The following is a 15,525-nucleotide window of genomic DNA, read 5'->3' as shown; positions in this document are numbered from 1 at the left end:
ATTCCAAAGTGAATGGGAAGAAAATTCACAAGTGCTGTTTAAGAACAAGGCTTGTTTTCTGAGCTCCTGTCAATCTTAAAACAGAATGGGAATGTGGAGTTTCACTTCAAGTGGTAAAGCCATTTTCTCTCCTGGAGGCTGCTTTTTGTTACATCCCCACAAACAAACCACACAGATGTGTGAACACAATCTCAGCTGAGTGAACTCTGGATTTGCACCATGCCCTTGGTACTCTGAGCCTGTAGGATGCTTTCTGATGGTGCTGTTGTGTCCTAGGCACAGGCAACTCTAACACTGTGGCTGCGCAAAGCTGTGAGGTGTCACCATAGTCATGCACTGGGTATTAAATGTGTGCTGCTCTATGTGCTCTGCTAACCCCTTCTCTCTCTCTGCCCTTTGTACTACAGGTGTAAAGAGCTGAAATACGGCAAGGACCTGCCCCAGATCTCCATCATCTTCATCTTTGTGAACGAAGCGCTCTCTGTTATCCTGCGATCAGTGCACAGTGCGGTTAATCACACGCCAGCTCACCTCCTGAAGGAGATTATCCTTGTGGATGACAACAGCGATGAAGGTTAGTGATCTCCAGAACACTCAGAGGATGTTGAATTCCTTAAAATCTCCTGGAGGATGCGTGAAAAGAGGCTGAGAGAGCTGGAGAAGAGAAGGCTCTGGAGACCTTAGAGCAGCTTCCAGCACCTCAGGGAGCTATAAGAAACCTTTTCTTGTAGGAGAGGAGCTTTGGAAAAGGGCCTGTAGTGACAGGCCAAGAGGAATGGCTTTAACCTGCCAGATGGGAGACTGAGCTGAGCTCTTAGGCAGAAGCTCTTCCCTGTGAGGGTGCTGAGGCGCTGGCCCAGGGTGCCCAGAGAAGCTGTGGCTGCCCCATCCCTGGCAGTGTTCAAGGCCAGGTTGGACACAGGGGCTTGGAGCAAGCTGCTCTAGTGGAAGGTGTCATTGCCCGTGTCAGGGGGTTGGAACTGGATGAGCTTTAAGGTGTCTTCCAACCCAAACCAAGCTGTGATTCTTTGGGAGTGGTGATACTGCTGGGAGGCACATGGTGTGAGGTGTGGGTGTACTGGCTGGCACACCATTTTCTCCAGCTTCTGTAGCAAAAAAGGGTCAGGATCAAAACAAAGTTCACTATTCTTCTTTATTTGTACTGCATGCTTTAATACTGTTTTAAAATATTATATTCTGTGGATGCTGTGATGAGGGGGAAGAATAGGAAGGGTGCAGCATGTGGAGAGTTCATTTCCAGAGGGAGCCTGAGAGGTTGCTTGTCTGTCTGCAGTGAGATGAGATGGTATACAGCAAGCTATTCAAGCATGTAAAAATAGGCACTCAAATGCCACAGTAATGAGCACTATAGAAAACTGATGAATTATAATTACCAGTAAAAGAAACAGGAGGGCAGCTCCTCAGCTGATGGAAATCACAGCAGCTCTAGTGTAGAAACCTGGATGATGGGCACCAGTGAAGCTGTGGGATTTCAGAGCTGGAACTATTTGGCTAGTGAAGAGGAAGTGCAGGTGATGTGTTTCTGCAGTATTTAGCATTGCCCAGTACTTGGAGGGTCTGAAACACCAAAATGAGATGCTGCATCTCCAAATTTTACCATATCAATGGGATGAAGAGAAGAACACGCTTTAAAAGAGAACCTATTGGTTATAATTATTGAGCTTCTCATTGCCACACACAGAAATATGTTTCTAAACAGCCTTTACCCATTGTTCAGTGGCAGCAGTGAGGCTGGCATTGAGTCAAGTGCTCTGGAGACACTACTGAAGGGCCTGGGACAAGGAAACAAGTTCTTCCAAAAAGCATCACCCCACAGTGAGCTGAGATTGCAGCTGGCAGGGAGGATTCATACTGAAATCTCTTTATCCACTGCTGAGATTGCAGGGCACTGTCTTTCCTGCTTGCTGGAAAGACTGGGCCAGTGCTGGTGCGATCTGGTGGTGGCGCTGGATGGTGACAGGATGGTGAGGTGGGTGGCCAAAGTTTGTAGTGTGTTCAAGCACTTCCAGCTCTAGGATTCCCTCTTTGTGCCTGTGTCTGCAGGCGGATCAAGCTGCCTGGGTTGTGTTGGAGCACTTTATGGCACTCACCTAGCCAGGGAGGTGATCCAAACTGAGGGATTAATTCCTCCATCATGTGCAGGAGCTGGGAAAATCCCAATCTGCTGGCACACTTAGGCAGTGTGTGCTCTGCAGCCCACCAAGAGGATGCAGCGATTGCATCGGGATCGTGAGCAGCCAAGGTCCTGAGTGATGGGCCGGGGTTGTGTTGGGGGATGTACAACACCAAGGTGGCTCTGTCCTCAGAAACCTTGCAATGGAACTACACGAGGAGAACTGGTATAGGGAATGAGGTGATGCTACTATCTGTTAGGGTTAATAATATCAGTACTGTGCTGTTGAGTCTTCATAGGCATCATGAAAAATAAGGTTTTGTTAAGGAGGGATTTGAAGGAAGATAATGAGGGAACTTGGCAGATGCTTCTGGAGAGCTCCTCCCAAGCATGTAATAATCTAGTTTTCTCACATAAAAGAAATGTTGCAAACTGGAACATACCTTTGGGACCCGTGCATTCACTCTGCATCATCAAGGAGCTTCAGTGACAGCCAAGAATTATTAATGGCAATAACATTGTCATATAGTTCCCACTAATGGTAGGAAATAATTGTCAGCAGCAGTAGCAACATCATATAGTTGATACTTTGGATATTACAAACAACATCATCATAACAGATAGATTTAGCTTCTGCAGGAGAATAATTACAGGAAAATAGTTTCTCTTGAGTGCTAAGATTTAGAGATGAATCCTGGAGGATCAAGCGCTGGTGTTGAGGATGGGCTTGTGTGGGTGTGACTTGAGGACAAGGGGTGATGGCTTTAAACTAAAAGAGGGAGATTCAGGCTGGGTGTGAGGAAGAAATCTTTTCAATGAGGGTGGTAAAACCCTGGCACAGGCTGCCAGAGGGGTGGTGGCTGCCCCATCCCTGCTGACATTCAAGGCCAGGCTGGATGTGGTTCTGGGCAACCTGCTCTAGTGGAAGGTGTCCCTGCCCGTGGCAGGGGGCTGGAACTGGATGAGCTTTAGGGTCCCTTCCTACCCAAACCAGTTTGTTATTCTGTGCAAACCAGTCTCTGTCATATCCCTGTGGGTTACCAGAAGCAGCTTCTGGGGAAGTTGCTAGAGGCTCATGGAAGTCCATGGTTCAGGGCTGCCGCGGGCTTCTGGGTAGGTTTTTCAGGGAGCACTTTAGAGATGTGAGGAGGAAATACAGCTGCATGGGTAATGAAGAGCAAAGCATGTTCCCTAACCAAATACTAGAAGACATCTGGCTTTTCCAAGTCAACTTGAAGTTTTAGAATTAGTCCTAAGGGCAGAGGTAACTGCATGTCCTATGAGCCACTGCTGGTGTCTGCCCTTCAGGTAGACCACTAACCAGTTACGCAGACAGGATCAAACCCTTCTGGTGTCTTGTAGCTTTCAGACTGGAGCATACAGCTTCTGAAGACTTGTTAGACACTTCTGGCTCTTTGCTTTGTTGTAACATGGTATGTACAATACCACTGCGCAACATGAAAGTGTGCAATGAGAGATTGAAGGTAACAAACACAATCTGATTCTTTATATCTGAGCTGTAAATAAATTAAAGATACGAATGAAATGGAGGGAAAAAAAATCCAGCGTTGAAGGAAAAAGCTTTGGGAGTTATAGATTAAACCCCCTTCTCCCTGGAGCTGCACATTACACTTGGTAAAGGTTTCCTTTTGGAGGCTGCTTTTGTTTGTGTTTGTTGCAGGTTGTGTTTGTGAGTGATAATACGTTTCCTGGGTTGTTGGAGGGATGCAGCAATGTGCCCCTGAGGTGTTTGTTATCTCCCAGCCACACACTTTGAGACTATTGCTTAATCATCACCTGCTTCTTTTTCTTTCACTGTCTTTTAGTGGTTTTAATCGGGGCTAATATCTCTTTGAAAAGCAAACCTCTCTGTGTAAAAGCAAAATTTGGGATAAAAGAGTGCTCAGAGGAGATGGCTACAATCGGGGAGACATGCTACGGGTTGTAATTCACCTTAGTGTAACATATTAGCTGGGACTTGATCTGTTGCTTTCGTGTTTAGCTGCTCATTTCAACAGCAGCAGTGGTTCCGGTGTGCTCCTGTCCCAGGAGCCGCCTCGCTCGTGGTTTGTGTTCAGAGGAAGGTTTTAACAGGACTGCAAGAGGTTGAGTCCTGTCTCAGCCTTTCCTTTGTGCTGGTCATAGAATCACAGAGTGGTTTGGGTTGGAAAGGATCTTAAAGCTCATCTAGTTCCAGCCCTCTGCCACGGGCAGGGACACCTTCCACTAGAGCAGCTTGCTCCAAGCCCTGTCCAGCCTGGCCTTATCTGGTCCAACCCAAGTGCCGAATTATTCCAATTGCTCAAACTGAAGATGTGTTGCTTAACTGGAGCTGACCTTGTTCTGTGCCACTGGTGTTCATGTCTGAGGCTTTTGGGCCCTGTGAGAGCATGGAGAGGAACAGAAAACCCGCTTGGTTTGTCTCTATGGGAGGAGCTTTGCCTGCAGCCCTGTCTGAGGATTGATTCATGCACTTGCTCCCCTCTTCGCAGGTTCCTCTTCACTATTTGCAGGCAAAAAGCTTTGGAGACTCACCTGTTCCAAGTCTTTCGTGCACAAGTTCTTTTATTCATTTATTGCCCGCTTAAGGTGTTTCTTTTGTGAGTTCATGATTCAGAAATCCAATCTGTGATAGCTTGGGTGTTCCAGGCAGGCGAGAGTGTGGGACAAGGGGGGGTGGATGTCTCCCATGGCACTGGGGTGCTCCCAGCCCTGACTCCTGTGTCCTCCAGCCTTCACTGTTTCTGATAACAGCCTTGGGCTCTGTAGACTTTTCCCACCCAGCTCAGCCTTTGCAAACACCCTAGTGTTTTCTTTAGGGGTGTAGAGGAGGTGCAGTCCATTCCCTGGGACCACCTGGGCATTGTTGTATCAGAAATAGTAGTTCCTTGAGCTCCTCTGGTACTGTTGGTCTTTGCTCCTTTCTTTGTATGACAACAGGCAGTGCCCACCTTTCATTCTGGAGACCCCAACAGGATATGGGGAGGCTGGGGCAGGGTTTGTGGTGTGCAGCACTGAGCAGTGGATGTTCCTGCTGCTGCTTCTGGGCTAATGTCTGTGACAAGGTTACCTTCAGTGGCATCAGGTGGTTCAATTTCTCTGGCAGGCCTATTTCCCATAACGTTCATGTTGGTGACAAAATACTTTGCAATAGATAGCATAAGTCACTGCAGCTGGCAGGTGGGATTTCTAATAGAGCAACAGGTCTATTGGATTCTAGGTGCTTGGACTTGCCTTTCAGTGAAGATCAATAAGGACAGATGGAGAACAAAAGCAGGATTGAAATTGAGCCTTGTGGCTGTTTCAATAGGGTTTTCTATGGAAAGCTTCCTTGGAAGTAATTCATGCCATGGCAAAGACCTCTGTTCACAAATACCATGTGCAAATATTGGTTGCATCCTTAGTAAACCTGACTTAGGAATGATTTTGGTGTGCTCCGTAGGATGGTCCATTGGGGTTCCTCACAGGATGCACAAGTGTGGGGGGAAGGAGTGCCATAGGTACAAAAAAGGGAGCAGTCTCATTCCATTGCGGTGCTTAGTTTGGACCAAATTACTGGTTGTATGGTCCATGTAGATGTACCCACTCAGATACCTCATGAGTGCATGGTTGTCGGTGCACAAGTGTGCAGTACTGGCCATCATGCTCTCAGCAGATCAGTTCTTCACCTGCTGGCATCCAGCATCCTTTGAGAGAGGACGAGGACATGGCTGTGGCTCCCCAGGTTGCTCCTGCTGAGCTCCCTGTTACACAGTGTGGTGGGCATAGGAATCTCTTAGGCTTCACCCTTGTTTGCCTCTGAGCTGTGACATTACAGTTCTTCCCTGTTTCAGTACAGCTGTGCTCTCCTTCGAGCTGCTCAAACAATTCCTTGGCAGATTTTTCCTGTTTTCCTTCAATTGAGTTTAAAAATCCTGTTTGCAAGTTGCTTTAATTCTCCAGTCTAGCCTGTAACACACTGGTCTGCAGCATTGATGACTTACCTTCGGATAAAGCCACTTGAGATGTTGCTGCTGTGCTTGTGGGATTTTATCTGTCAAAAAAAATCTGTGTCTCTGTCTCTTAAACCCACTTGGGAAAGTTGTCTCCATAAAATACTGCTTTTTCTCCCAGTGGCTCAGCATGAAATGCAAGATGCTGAGCTATGGGTGTGCGTGACGCAGATGCCTTGAATTGAGGAAGGGGCTCATTTGCTTTATTCTTTTTATTCCCACTTCAGCATAAAAGAGAAATGAGACCTCTGGGAAATTAATGTGTGAAGGGAACCGTCCCAGAGAGACAGTCTGAAGAAAACACTGTTCCTGTGCTTGGAAGAAGGCAAGGAAGGGAAGGGAACAGATAATCCCCTTTCCTTTGATATCTTGGGCTAAGACCAGCAGATGGGCCTTGCCGTTTACTCTTCTGCTCTCCATTGCCTTGTTCACTTTATGTGGGAACCCACATGTGCTCATGTGTCAGGTATTTTACCATGTGGATTATATTAATGGTGACTTTTTAATACTATTTTTTTCTGGAAAGACAGTATATGCGAAGTGCAGCAGACTATAATCCGGGATCATGGACCATATCTTAATTTTCTGCTGTCCTTGGAGCCTCATAGGGATTAAAAGACATTGTCAGGAGCTGCTTTTATGGTGTTAAAGAGTCCATGTTGGTACATAGTGGTATTGCTTAGCTTCTACAGAGGTCCTCTTGTCAGTAGATCTTCAGGCATTAACTGCTGCCCCAGGAGGTAAAAGGAGCAAGGTTTCTGGCAGAGCACTAGCACTTTTCCAAACTGTTGAAACTACATACTAGAGCTTAGCCCTTGTTGTAACCTTTCATATGCTTCCACACTCAAAGTCCTGTGTGTCTTTTATACTAAACACTTGTAACTATGAAAACGTTTAATGCTGGTAATGACTTCAGGCTGACAGATCCATTATGTTCTCAGCCATAGTACATACAGGGGCTTAGACAACATAATTAAATGATGTGCAGTTTCCAATGGACAGAAGATATGTGGTATGAGGATCTTCTGAACAAAGCCCCCGTCCCTTTCATCCTATCTTAAAAGCAGGGGGAATTTTATCTTTTCTAGTGGCAAAGCTTGGGGAACATACGGCGAATGCTAAGCCTGTAGTAGTGAGGCTGAGTAAAAAGGATAGTGAAGCTCATACAAAGTTTTGATGTAGTTTAAGTTATTTCAGGTGGGTTTTGCAGCATTTCTAGCTAAAATGGCCATCAGAGACTCTGAGCACTGGTGTTTGGTATCCACGGGTGACTTTTTTATTCTGTCCTTCACTGGGGTGATACCTTGCAATAGCAAAGCAATCTAGCTGGCCTCTTGCTGCCCTTTGCCTCTAGAGATGGTATTTGGACTCCCTTAGTCATTTGCCTGCCTTAGCAATGTTCTTGGCAGCCTTTGATTTCTTTTGTATAGGCTGTGGTCAGTCTACTATCGGGTGGTCTTTTGCAAATCAGCATTGATTGACCCTAAATGATTATATCCCTCCCGTTGTTGTTCAGAGATGTGTGGCTCCATTAAGTTATGCTCATATCCATCATTAAAGCGGGTTTATTTTGGGTGAAAACTGTTGCATCTTCTCAGTGGGTTCTCTGGCTCTTCTCTAGAGGAACTGAAGGCGCCACTAGAAGAGTACGTCAACAAGCGGTACCCAGGCCTCGTGAAGGTGGTGCGCAACCAGAAGAGAGAAGGTCTTATCCGAGCTCGTATCGAAGGCTGGAAAGCTGCCACTGGCCAGATCACTGGGTTTTTTGATGCTCACGTGGAGTTCACTGCTGGCTGGTAGGTGCTCAACCTCAAGGTGTTGCCTTAAACAAGGGACGGTCCATCGCTTTGTAGAGATGGGTTTGCAAACAAGTCCGCTGGCTTAGTAATCCTGTCTTCCTTCTGTATTGAATGGCCACTGATGAGATAGGATGGGAATATACAAGGAAATCCTTTCTGTAATCCTTTTATATTCCCTCCTCTTATACTGGCACAACTGCTGCTCCGTTTTCATTTTCCAGGTTCCTTTCCCATTCACAATTTGAACAAAGAGTAACATCCACAAGAAAAATGCTTTAGCAACTGGAAACAGTTATGTACAGTTCTTGAATTGTTTGTAGCGACAATGGAACCAAAGAGTGTCCTCGAGCTGTTCCTTATGTTACCTGTATTCCCACCTAAATGTTCCTCTCTTCAGGTCAGTAAGTCCTCACGCCTGGTTTTACTGATACACAAGGGAATCACGCATCTACTGAGCTCTTAAAGCATCCTTTCTAGGGATAGTGTGGACTTGGCTCACTCTGGTGTGATGTACCCACTGCTGTCACTGGAAGCACCAGGAGTGCGAGTTACTCCTGGTGTTGGCAGGCTGAACCCTGGGCAGTCAAGTGGCTCTTGGGCTGCACCCTGCTTGGAACACATTTGTATGTCCCAGAGATTAATTTTGCAGCTATAGAGTCTGTATGTCCCGAGGGAAAAAAGACCCTTCTGATAGTCCTGCTATTTACCCTGTTCTGTCCAGGAACATGGGGTTTTCTTGGATTTGGGATAAGTCTCGACTAGTTAAAGCATGGTTTAAACCAAGCACATCCTTCATGACCCTGCTTTACAGAAGGGAAATTTTCAGCCCAGGCTTCCAGGCTGTGGATCATGTTTTCATGCAGGATGTGCACCCGTGCATTCCAGCACAGGATTTGGTGTGCAGTTATCTTGCAGATGCACATCACAGCTTTACACAGTCCGACTACCCAGGTGGAACAGAAGGACATGAGAGCAGCCATGTTGTGGCAAATCAAGAGTCTGCCCAGACTCATGCTGTGACACTAACCATAGCCAGAAGCTATGAGCACCTTCCCTGAGCCGTTCTTGGCTGTACAGTTGGGCTGTGCTGCAGAACTGGCCCCTAGCTAATGTATCATCTGATTTCATTGCTGCCCCAGTAAAGATGTCAGGAAAGCTCAGCTTAAAAACATGGACTTTTTGAAAATTAAAAAGTTCAGAATATGGAATTATTATTTAATAATGATTTCCTCAACCATTAAACCTAAACGTGGTGTATTGGCTCTGCAGGAAAAGATAAGGTCCATTTTTGGAGGCTTTAATTCATTTTCACAGCTTAAAACCTTAGTTTGTGAAAATAATCCTTTCCTTGTGTTGAAAGCTTCAGCCGGTCCATGAATGTGTGTAGTTGGTTGAGTGAGGAGAGCACTAAAGCTCCAGTGGCAGCTCCACGCAAGGGATGTGTCCAGGTGGGAAGCATGGACGAGTGGAAGGTTGACACAGAGGCATTGAAACCTGGGGTCACTACTGACTCTGTGAGGAGCCTCCTGACGGTCCAGGCTCCTCTGGCTGGGTTTTGCTGCGTCTCTGTGAAGACGTGATGACACTTGTGAATGGAAGACAGGAGAGCTGGGCTTGTTCAGCCTGGAGCAGATTCCAGGGAGACCTTACTGGAGCCTTTCAGTTCTTTAAAGGGGCCCATAAGAAAGACGGGGAGAGACTTTTAGGCCTTTTGCAACAGGATGAAGGGGGATGGTTTTAAACTGAAAGAGGGAGATTCAGGCTGGATGTGAAGAAGAAGTTTTGTACAATGAGAGTGGTAGAACACTGGCACAGGTTGTCCAGAGATGTGGTGGATGCCCCACTCCTGGAGACATTCAAGGCCAGGCTGATGTGTTTCTGGGCAACCTGATCTAGTTGAAGATGTCCCTGTGCATTGCAGGGGGGTTGGACAGGATGACTTCTGAAGGTCCCTTCCAACCCAAATGATTCTGTGATGCTGTTCCATTCTGTTTACTGAATGGTGGCAAGAATGCCAGTTTTCTTATCCTCATTGAAGTGCACAAGCTGTATGAAAGCTACAGTGTTCATTTGCAAATCATAGGAGCAATTAACCATCTATTCCCATGCTTTGCTTCTTTTCAGGGCTGAGCCGGTGCTTTCACGGATTCAGGAAAACCGGAGAAGGGTCATTCTTCCCTCCATAGACAACATCAAGCAGGACAACTTTGAGGTGCAGCGTTATGAGAACTCTGCCCATGGGTACAGCTGGGAGCTGTGGTGCATGTACATCAGCCCCCCCAAGGACTGGTGGGATGCTGGAGACCCTTCGCTGCCCATCAGGTATGGCAAGAGCCTGGGAGCCGCTTGCTTTCTGTCATTGGGATCCAGTAAAGCACAAGGCAGGAAGATCAAGCAAGGAAGCTTGGAGAGGTTGCTTGTAGCATCATGGCATGAGCCAGCTCAGAGAGGCTGGAACATAAGCTAGGAAGGGTTTTGTTAGGGTGATGGGACTTGGAAAGGGGTATTATTGTTGGCAGTATGCAAAAAGACTGGGGGAGTGTAGGAACTGCGCAGATTCGTGCAGTCTTATATTTAACTGCATATAACAAAGTCACTTTACCTTAATTACATGTTAAGGTTTTGCAAATCATAAGGAATGAGGTGATTATTCCTGTGTAATGAACTGAACGTGAATTCATGAAATACAGCATGGGTTTTTCATGTATAAAAAGTACATCTCTTCTCAGATCAAACTTGTATCTTGGGTTGTTTTATCACGAGCTCACAGGGTTGGCAGAGCTGAGATATTGTCCCAGCTCCTCCAGCCTTCAGGTTTGGGACAACCCTGTTGGGACAAAGCAAAAGGAGGAGGGGAGGGAGTTGTTCAGTGCTGCTCTGTATATGGGTATCAATGGTTTTACCTTGACAAACCCTAAATATCATGTAAGATGCTATCTCTGACCAGGAATAGTTTTCTAGCCAGGTGAACAGGATATATTGCTCCCAACTTGGTTAACATGGAGAAGGCTTGTCCTCAAGCATCTAACATGTGCATACGTGCAAATCCGTGCCTGATCCAAATTCTGAAGCAATGATATAATCCCTGCAAATTAGGTCTGTTCCCATTTACACACAGACCCTTTTTATTCCTATGGGCTCCCTTGTTCCAGACAGCCTGTTCAGCCATCAGTGGAGGAGTTGACAATTTATTCTGGACAGGAATCAAGTCTTTGAGGAATAAACAGTTATTTTAACCAAACGCAAGCTGCTGGACTTGTTAAAGGAGGGGCTGAATGGCTGAATGAGGGAGAAGCTGAGGAATTCAAAAGCCTTTGTAAGTGAGGGTGAGCAGTGTGGTGCTGGCAGTCCCTACACGGCTCCAGTGCCCCAACTGGAGTCCCCTGTGACTGCAGCACACCCCAGGAGCTTGTTGTGATCCGAAAACTGGGCAGGGTGCATTGGGAAACAATCCACCCAAACATAACACACAAACATAGGTCATGTCCTTCTGTTCTGTTGGCCTCCTAGCATGTGGGTTTAATTTCAGTTTCAGTGAGCTTAGGGGAACTGTTAAGGAGGGCAGGCTGTGGCAGTGACACATGGGCAGGGATAGGCTTCTTTGTGGAAGTTAGTGTTTGATAGCAAGGGAGAAAAGAAGGGAAAGACACAGGGAAGAGTGATTGAGGAGGAGAGCTGTGGGGAGCTGAAGGGTTGGATTATTGTGGAGAGATGGAGTGGGAAGGTCACTACCTAATGCAAGGGGAATGTCAGCGTTTCAGGATGTGGCTTTGCCCATGCTTTCTAGATACGAACCAGTTAACAAAGGTGGTCACCAAGGCCAGGAGAGTAAATGGGGGCACAGGGATGATGGACACTTAGACACAAATCCGGATCTAGCAACACACTTTTTTTCCTTGGTTCAGTGCTGGGAGCCAGCAGGTATTGCTGAGCTCTGAGTGCTGCCTGGGGGTTACATGTACTTCTGATCTACTGCTGCGTGAAGGGTTTGCTCTGGGAGTTGTCTTCTGTTGGCCAGAATGATGTATTAGATTTGTTTTATCATAAAAATAAGCCCTATGGATAGTGCTGAAGTGTGAATGGGATATTGAGCATCATATTTCTGCATTTAAGCAGATTGCAAGCAGTTACTGTTCAGGGGGAGCTGGAGGTGTGAGAGGTTTATCCATCTGCTTGGGGCTTCCTGCAGCGTTTCTGCATCAGTTACATCCCCTTTAGGAGACAACCTAGGAGGAGTTGATGCCCTGTGATCCCTCTGGCATCTGCAGCCTTGTCATCCCAGGGGTCTGCCTGCTCAGCTCTTAAGCACTGCTGAGTTGAGCCACCAATGAGTTAGAGATCAGAGGAGGCTTATGGAGATACTTGACTGGCAGCTGCAAGGATGTGTGTTGTGACCATCCATTCTGGCTTTATTAAGGGCATCTCTAATGTGAAGACTGCTGCTTGGGGCTATGGTGTGTGGGAATTGGAGCTCAGGGGTTACTGGGAGCCATGGTAGAAGGGCACTGCCTCCAAAGCCAGGTCTGGCAAAGGGCTTCTGCAGCAAACACCGCAGACTCCCAGTGATGTTTAATAATGAAGCAACTTACTAAAATAACATTGTTAACATGCACTGGGGGAAGGATTCTGAGAAAGATAAATGGGGAGTGTCCACAACAAAAAGCTAATGAAAAATACTGTCTCATTGCATTAGGTTGTGTAACCACATACAAACCAGAAATAAATGACTACAGTTATTTCTTTGTCATATAATGCTATGAAAACTATGCATTTTATAGCAGTATATGCATGAAAGGGATACCAGTGCAGTGCTCCGTGTAATTATGCATGGGATTAGAGGAAATCCTGAAATTATAGTACATGGAGATACATTAGGGTTTTTAGAGGCTTGTTAGGATGAAAGAGTGGGAGCAAAGTGAAGTGGTTTATTCCTTGCTTGGGTTCTACTTTGTGTATGGGGGTTATGGCAGCCCCAGAAGAGGAGTTCCCTGCCCATGAGAGGTGCTCCAGTGTGCTCGTAAGGGTCAGTCTCTACCAAACACTCAGCAGCAGAGGCTGGAGACAGACAGCTCTGTGAATACATTTGGAGGCAATTTTCTCTCATGGATAATTCACAAGATGTAATTATCCAGGCAAAGAGAGCTGATGGCATGAAACCCATCTAAACTACGGCCCGGTCTCAAACTGGCTTCAGGCTCCTGCTTTATCCAGTAATTTCCCTGCAAGAAATAGGCTTTCTCAATGCCTTGGAGGGATGCTGGTTTAATACCTGGGTTCTGTAACACATCTTCTTTTGTATTTTTTCCGCCATTAACATTTAAAATCCTGATGCACAAAGATACCCTCAATCTCAGCACTCAGCTGTGCATGCATTTCACAGTTAGACTTCCCTTGCCAGGCTTACAGACTTCCTCTGACTGCCTCTGCCTAGAAGATAAAATCATGATTACAGCGTAATGTATCATGTCTAAATTAGTTCCCACAGACGAGGCAGACAGTAAGTGACATTTGAAAGGGTCATCATATAGATCCTGATCTTCAGCGGCATGAGCTCTTGCAGAGATATTTTGATTTCCTAGTTCAGATGATGCTAATGAGTGTATATAAATGAATACATGCTTGTATTACATACTTGGCCATGCTTTGCTCTAGGAGATGTAGCCAGGATTTATCCAATTCTTTGTTATTAATGATATGCATTGATCTGAGTTTACTGAGAGTCCAGAAAACCTCTGCATCAACAAAATGGAAGAAGGTTGACACCTTGCATAAAAGGCCTTTGGAAATGCTATGAAACTGCAAATGGATGGACTTGGGGTATCCCAGGGGAGATCCACCTTCTCATTATCTCTAGGAATGATTCATTTCCCACCTGACAGAACATGAGTTTTTGAGGGCTTCTTGTGGTCTGGAGCCTATCCAGCGGTGCAGCACTGGTGGGCTGTGAACTTCAATGCCAGTGGTTTCTTCTACCTGACTGACTTAGTTCACGCTACATCAGGTTTTGCCAAAAAGCAGCTTTGGAGAAATTGCTGATATCTGGAAGATTTATAGTGCGATGTGTTGACTGTGCTTCGGTTGCAAGACTCATGATTTATAATTACATATGTGAGATACTGATGGCTCCAGGGGTCTGATTCAGGAAAACAATTAAATTCACTCTTGCATCTGTGCCTCTTCAAGAAGCCAAGCAAGCAGATAGTGCGTATTAAGCAGCTTTGAGCAGGAGGTGCATTTACCTGAGCATGGAAATTGAGGTTGTCATGCTTTTCTACTGGCATTACTTCATGTATCTCACCAGGGGGAAAAGAAACTTGAATCATTGTGGCTTGGTCAGTGAGTCCATTGACAGTGCTGTGACCCCACTGTTCCCAAGCAATAGATTATATAGGTTATCATGAATTTCCTGACTTTCTCTTTGTATTTTCCACACTTGGCTGCATGTATTGGTTGAGTCCAACAGGCAAAAGCACTGCTGAAGAGCTCCATTAGTCAGCAACCTCACTGTAATGTGTTGGAGTCCTCAGGTAACTTCAGAGATGAGAGAGATGCCTCTTTCCGACCCTGCAGCTCTCGAGGTACCAGCTGGGAACCAGCTAGCAGGTTAAATTGGACTTTGGATGGGGCTTTGCTGCAGCTGTTTTATGTAGTACTTAATCTTTACTGGTGTTGGAAGACAAAAGCTCATTTAATTACTATTAAGATTGCTGTGAGGAGGAAATCGGTTTTGAGAGTTATGGATTGTAAAAGAACAGAAAGGCTGTTAGGTTTGGAGGTTTTTGAAGATGAAAATAATGTGAATTGACCCACCCAATTACCTGTTATCTCAGCCTCACAAATGTTAATGGATTTGTTGCAACATACTTATGAAAGAGCAAACTCTCATCCCCGGTTGCGTAAATGATGCCGAGGTTGAGATGGAAAGAAACAGAGGGGATTTAGGTGATTGAATATGACACAGGAGTGGAGAGAAGGTGCTGATTCTATTGCTTAATAAAATGCTTGTGGTGCTTAATATAAACTGTTCCCTCCGTCCAACTGCCAATGGTGTTGAGGTCTCCCACTCTGGTTGCTGGGCATTTCATTTACCGTAACACCATATGGATTTTCACAAGGGCCTGTAGTGACAGGACGAGAGGGAATGGCTTTAACCTTCCAGAGGGGAGACTGAGAGGAGCTCTTAGGCAGAAGCTCTTCCCTGTGAGGGTGCTGAGGCCCTGGCACAGGGTGCCCAGAGAAGCTGTGGCTGCCCCATCCCTGGCAGTGTTCAAGGCCAGGTTGGACACAGGGGCTTGGAGCAAGCTGCTCCAGTGGAAGGTGTCCTGGCCTGTGGCAGGGGGTTGGAACTGGATGAGCTTTAAGGTCCCTTCCAACCCAAACCATTCTATGATTTCTGGTGCTACTATTATATATCTTTATCTGTAAGTATGTATTTATATATTTCTTATTTCAGAAACTACTATTTGCATGTAACTGTGAGGAAAGAGCACAATTTCAAGGATTACTTCCTGGGTTTCTGATGGTTTGTTTTGAAAAAGCTCAAACTCCTTAGAAAACAGTTCGTACAAAAAGCTGAATACTTGTTATATCAGTGCTTCCT

The 15,525-nt window shown here is 45.9% G+C and overlaps 1 protein-coding gene across 1 annotated transcript in view; it reads left to right on the top strand.

Annotated features, from left to right (window-relative positions):
- The window catches only part of GALNT17 (polypeptide N-acetylgalactosaminyltransferase 17), a gene marked incomplete at both ends in the record, with an annotated part of 187,865 nt that overhangs the window by 65,324 nt on the left and 107,016 nt on the right, over positions 1-15,525 (top strand). The window contains 3 exons of the mRNA XM_080630235.1: positions 408-574; positions 7,748-7,922; positions 10,050-10,247. Coding sequence (XP_080486361.1) covers positions 408-574; positions 7,748-7,922; positions 10,050-10,247 — 540 coding nt within the window. The remainder of the gene's footprint in view (positions 1-407; positions 575-7,747; positions 7,923-10,049; positions 10,248-15,525) is intronic.

Source organism: Psittacula echo (genome assembly GCF_963264785.1).
Source record: "Psittacula echo genome assembly, chromosome: 15".
Taxonomy (NCBI): domain Eukaryota; kingdom Metazoa; phylum Chordata; class Aves; order Psittaciformes; family Psittacidae; genus Psittacula; species Psittacula echo.
The sequence above is the reverse complement of the archived record's forward strand: the minus strand, read 5'-3'. Positions and strand labels throughout refer to the sequence as shown.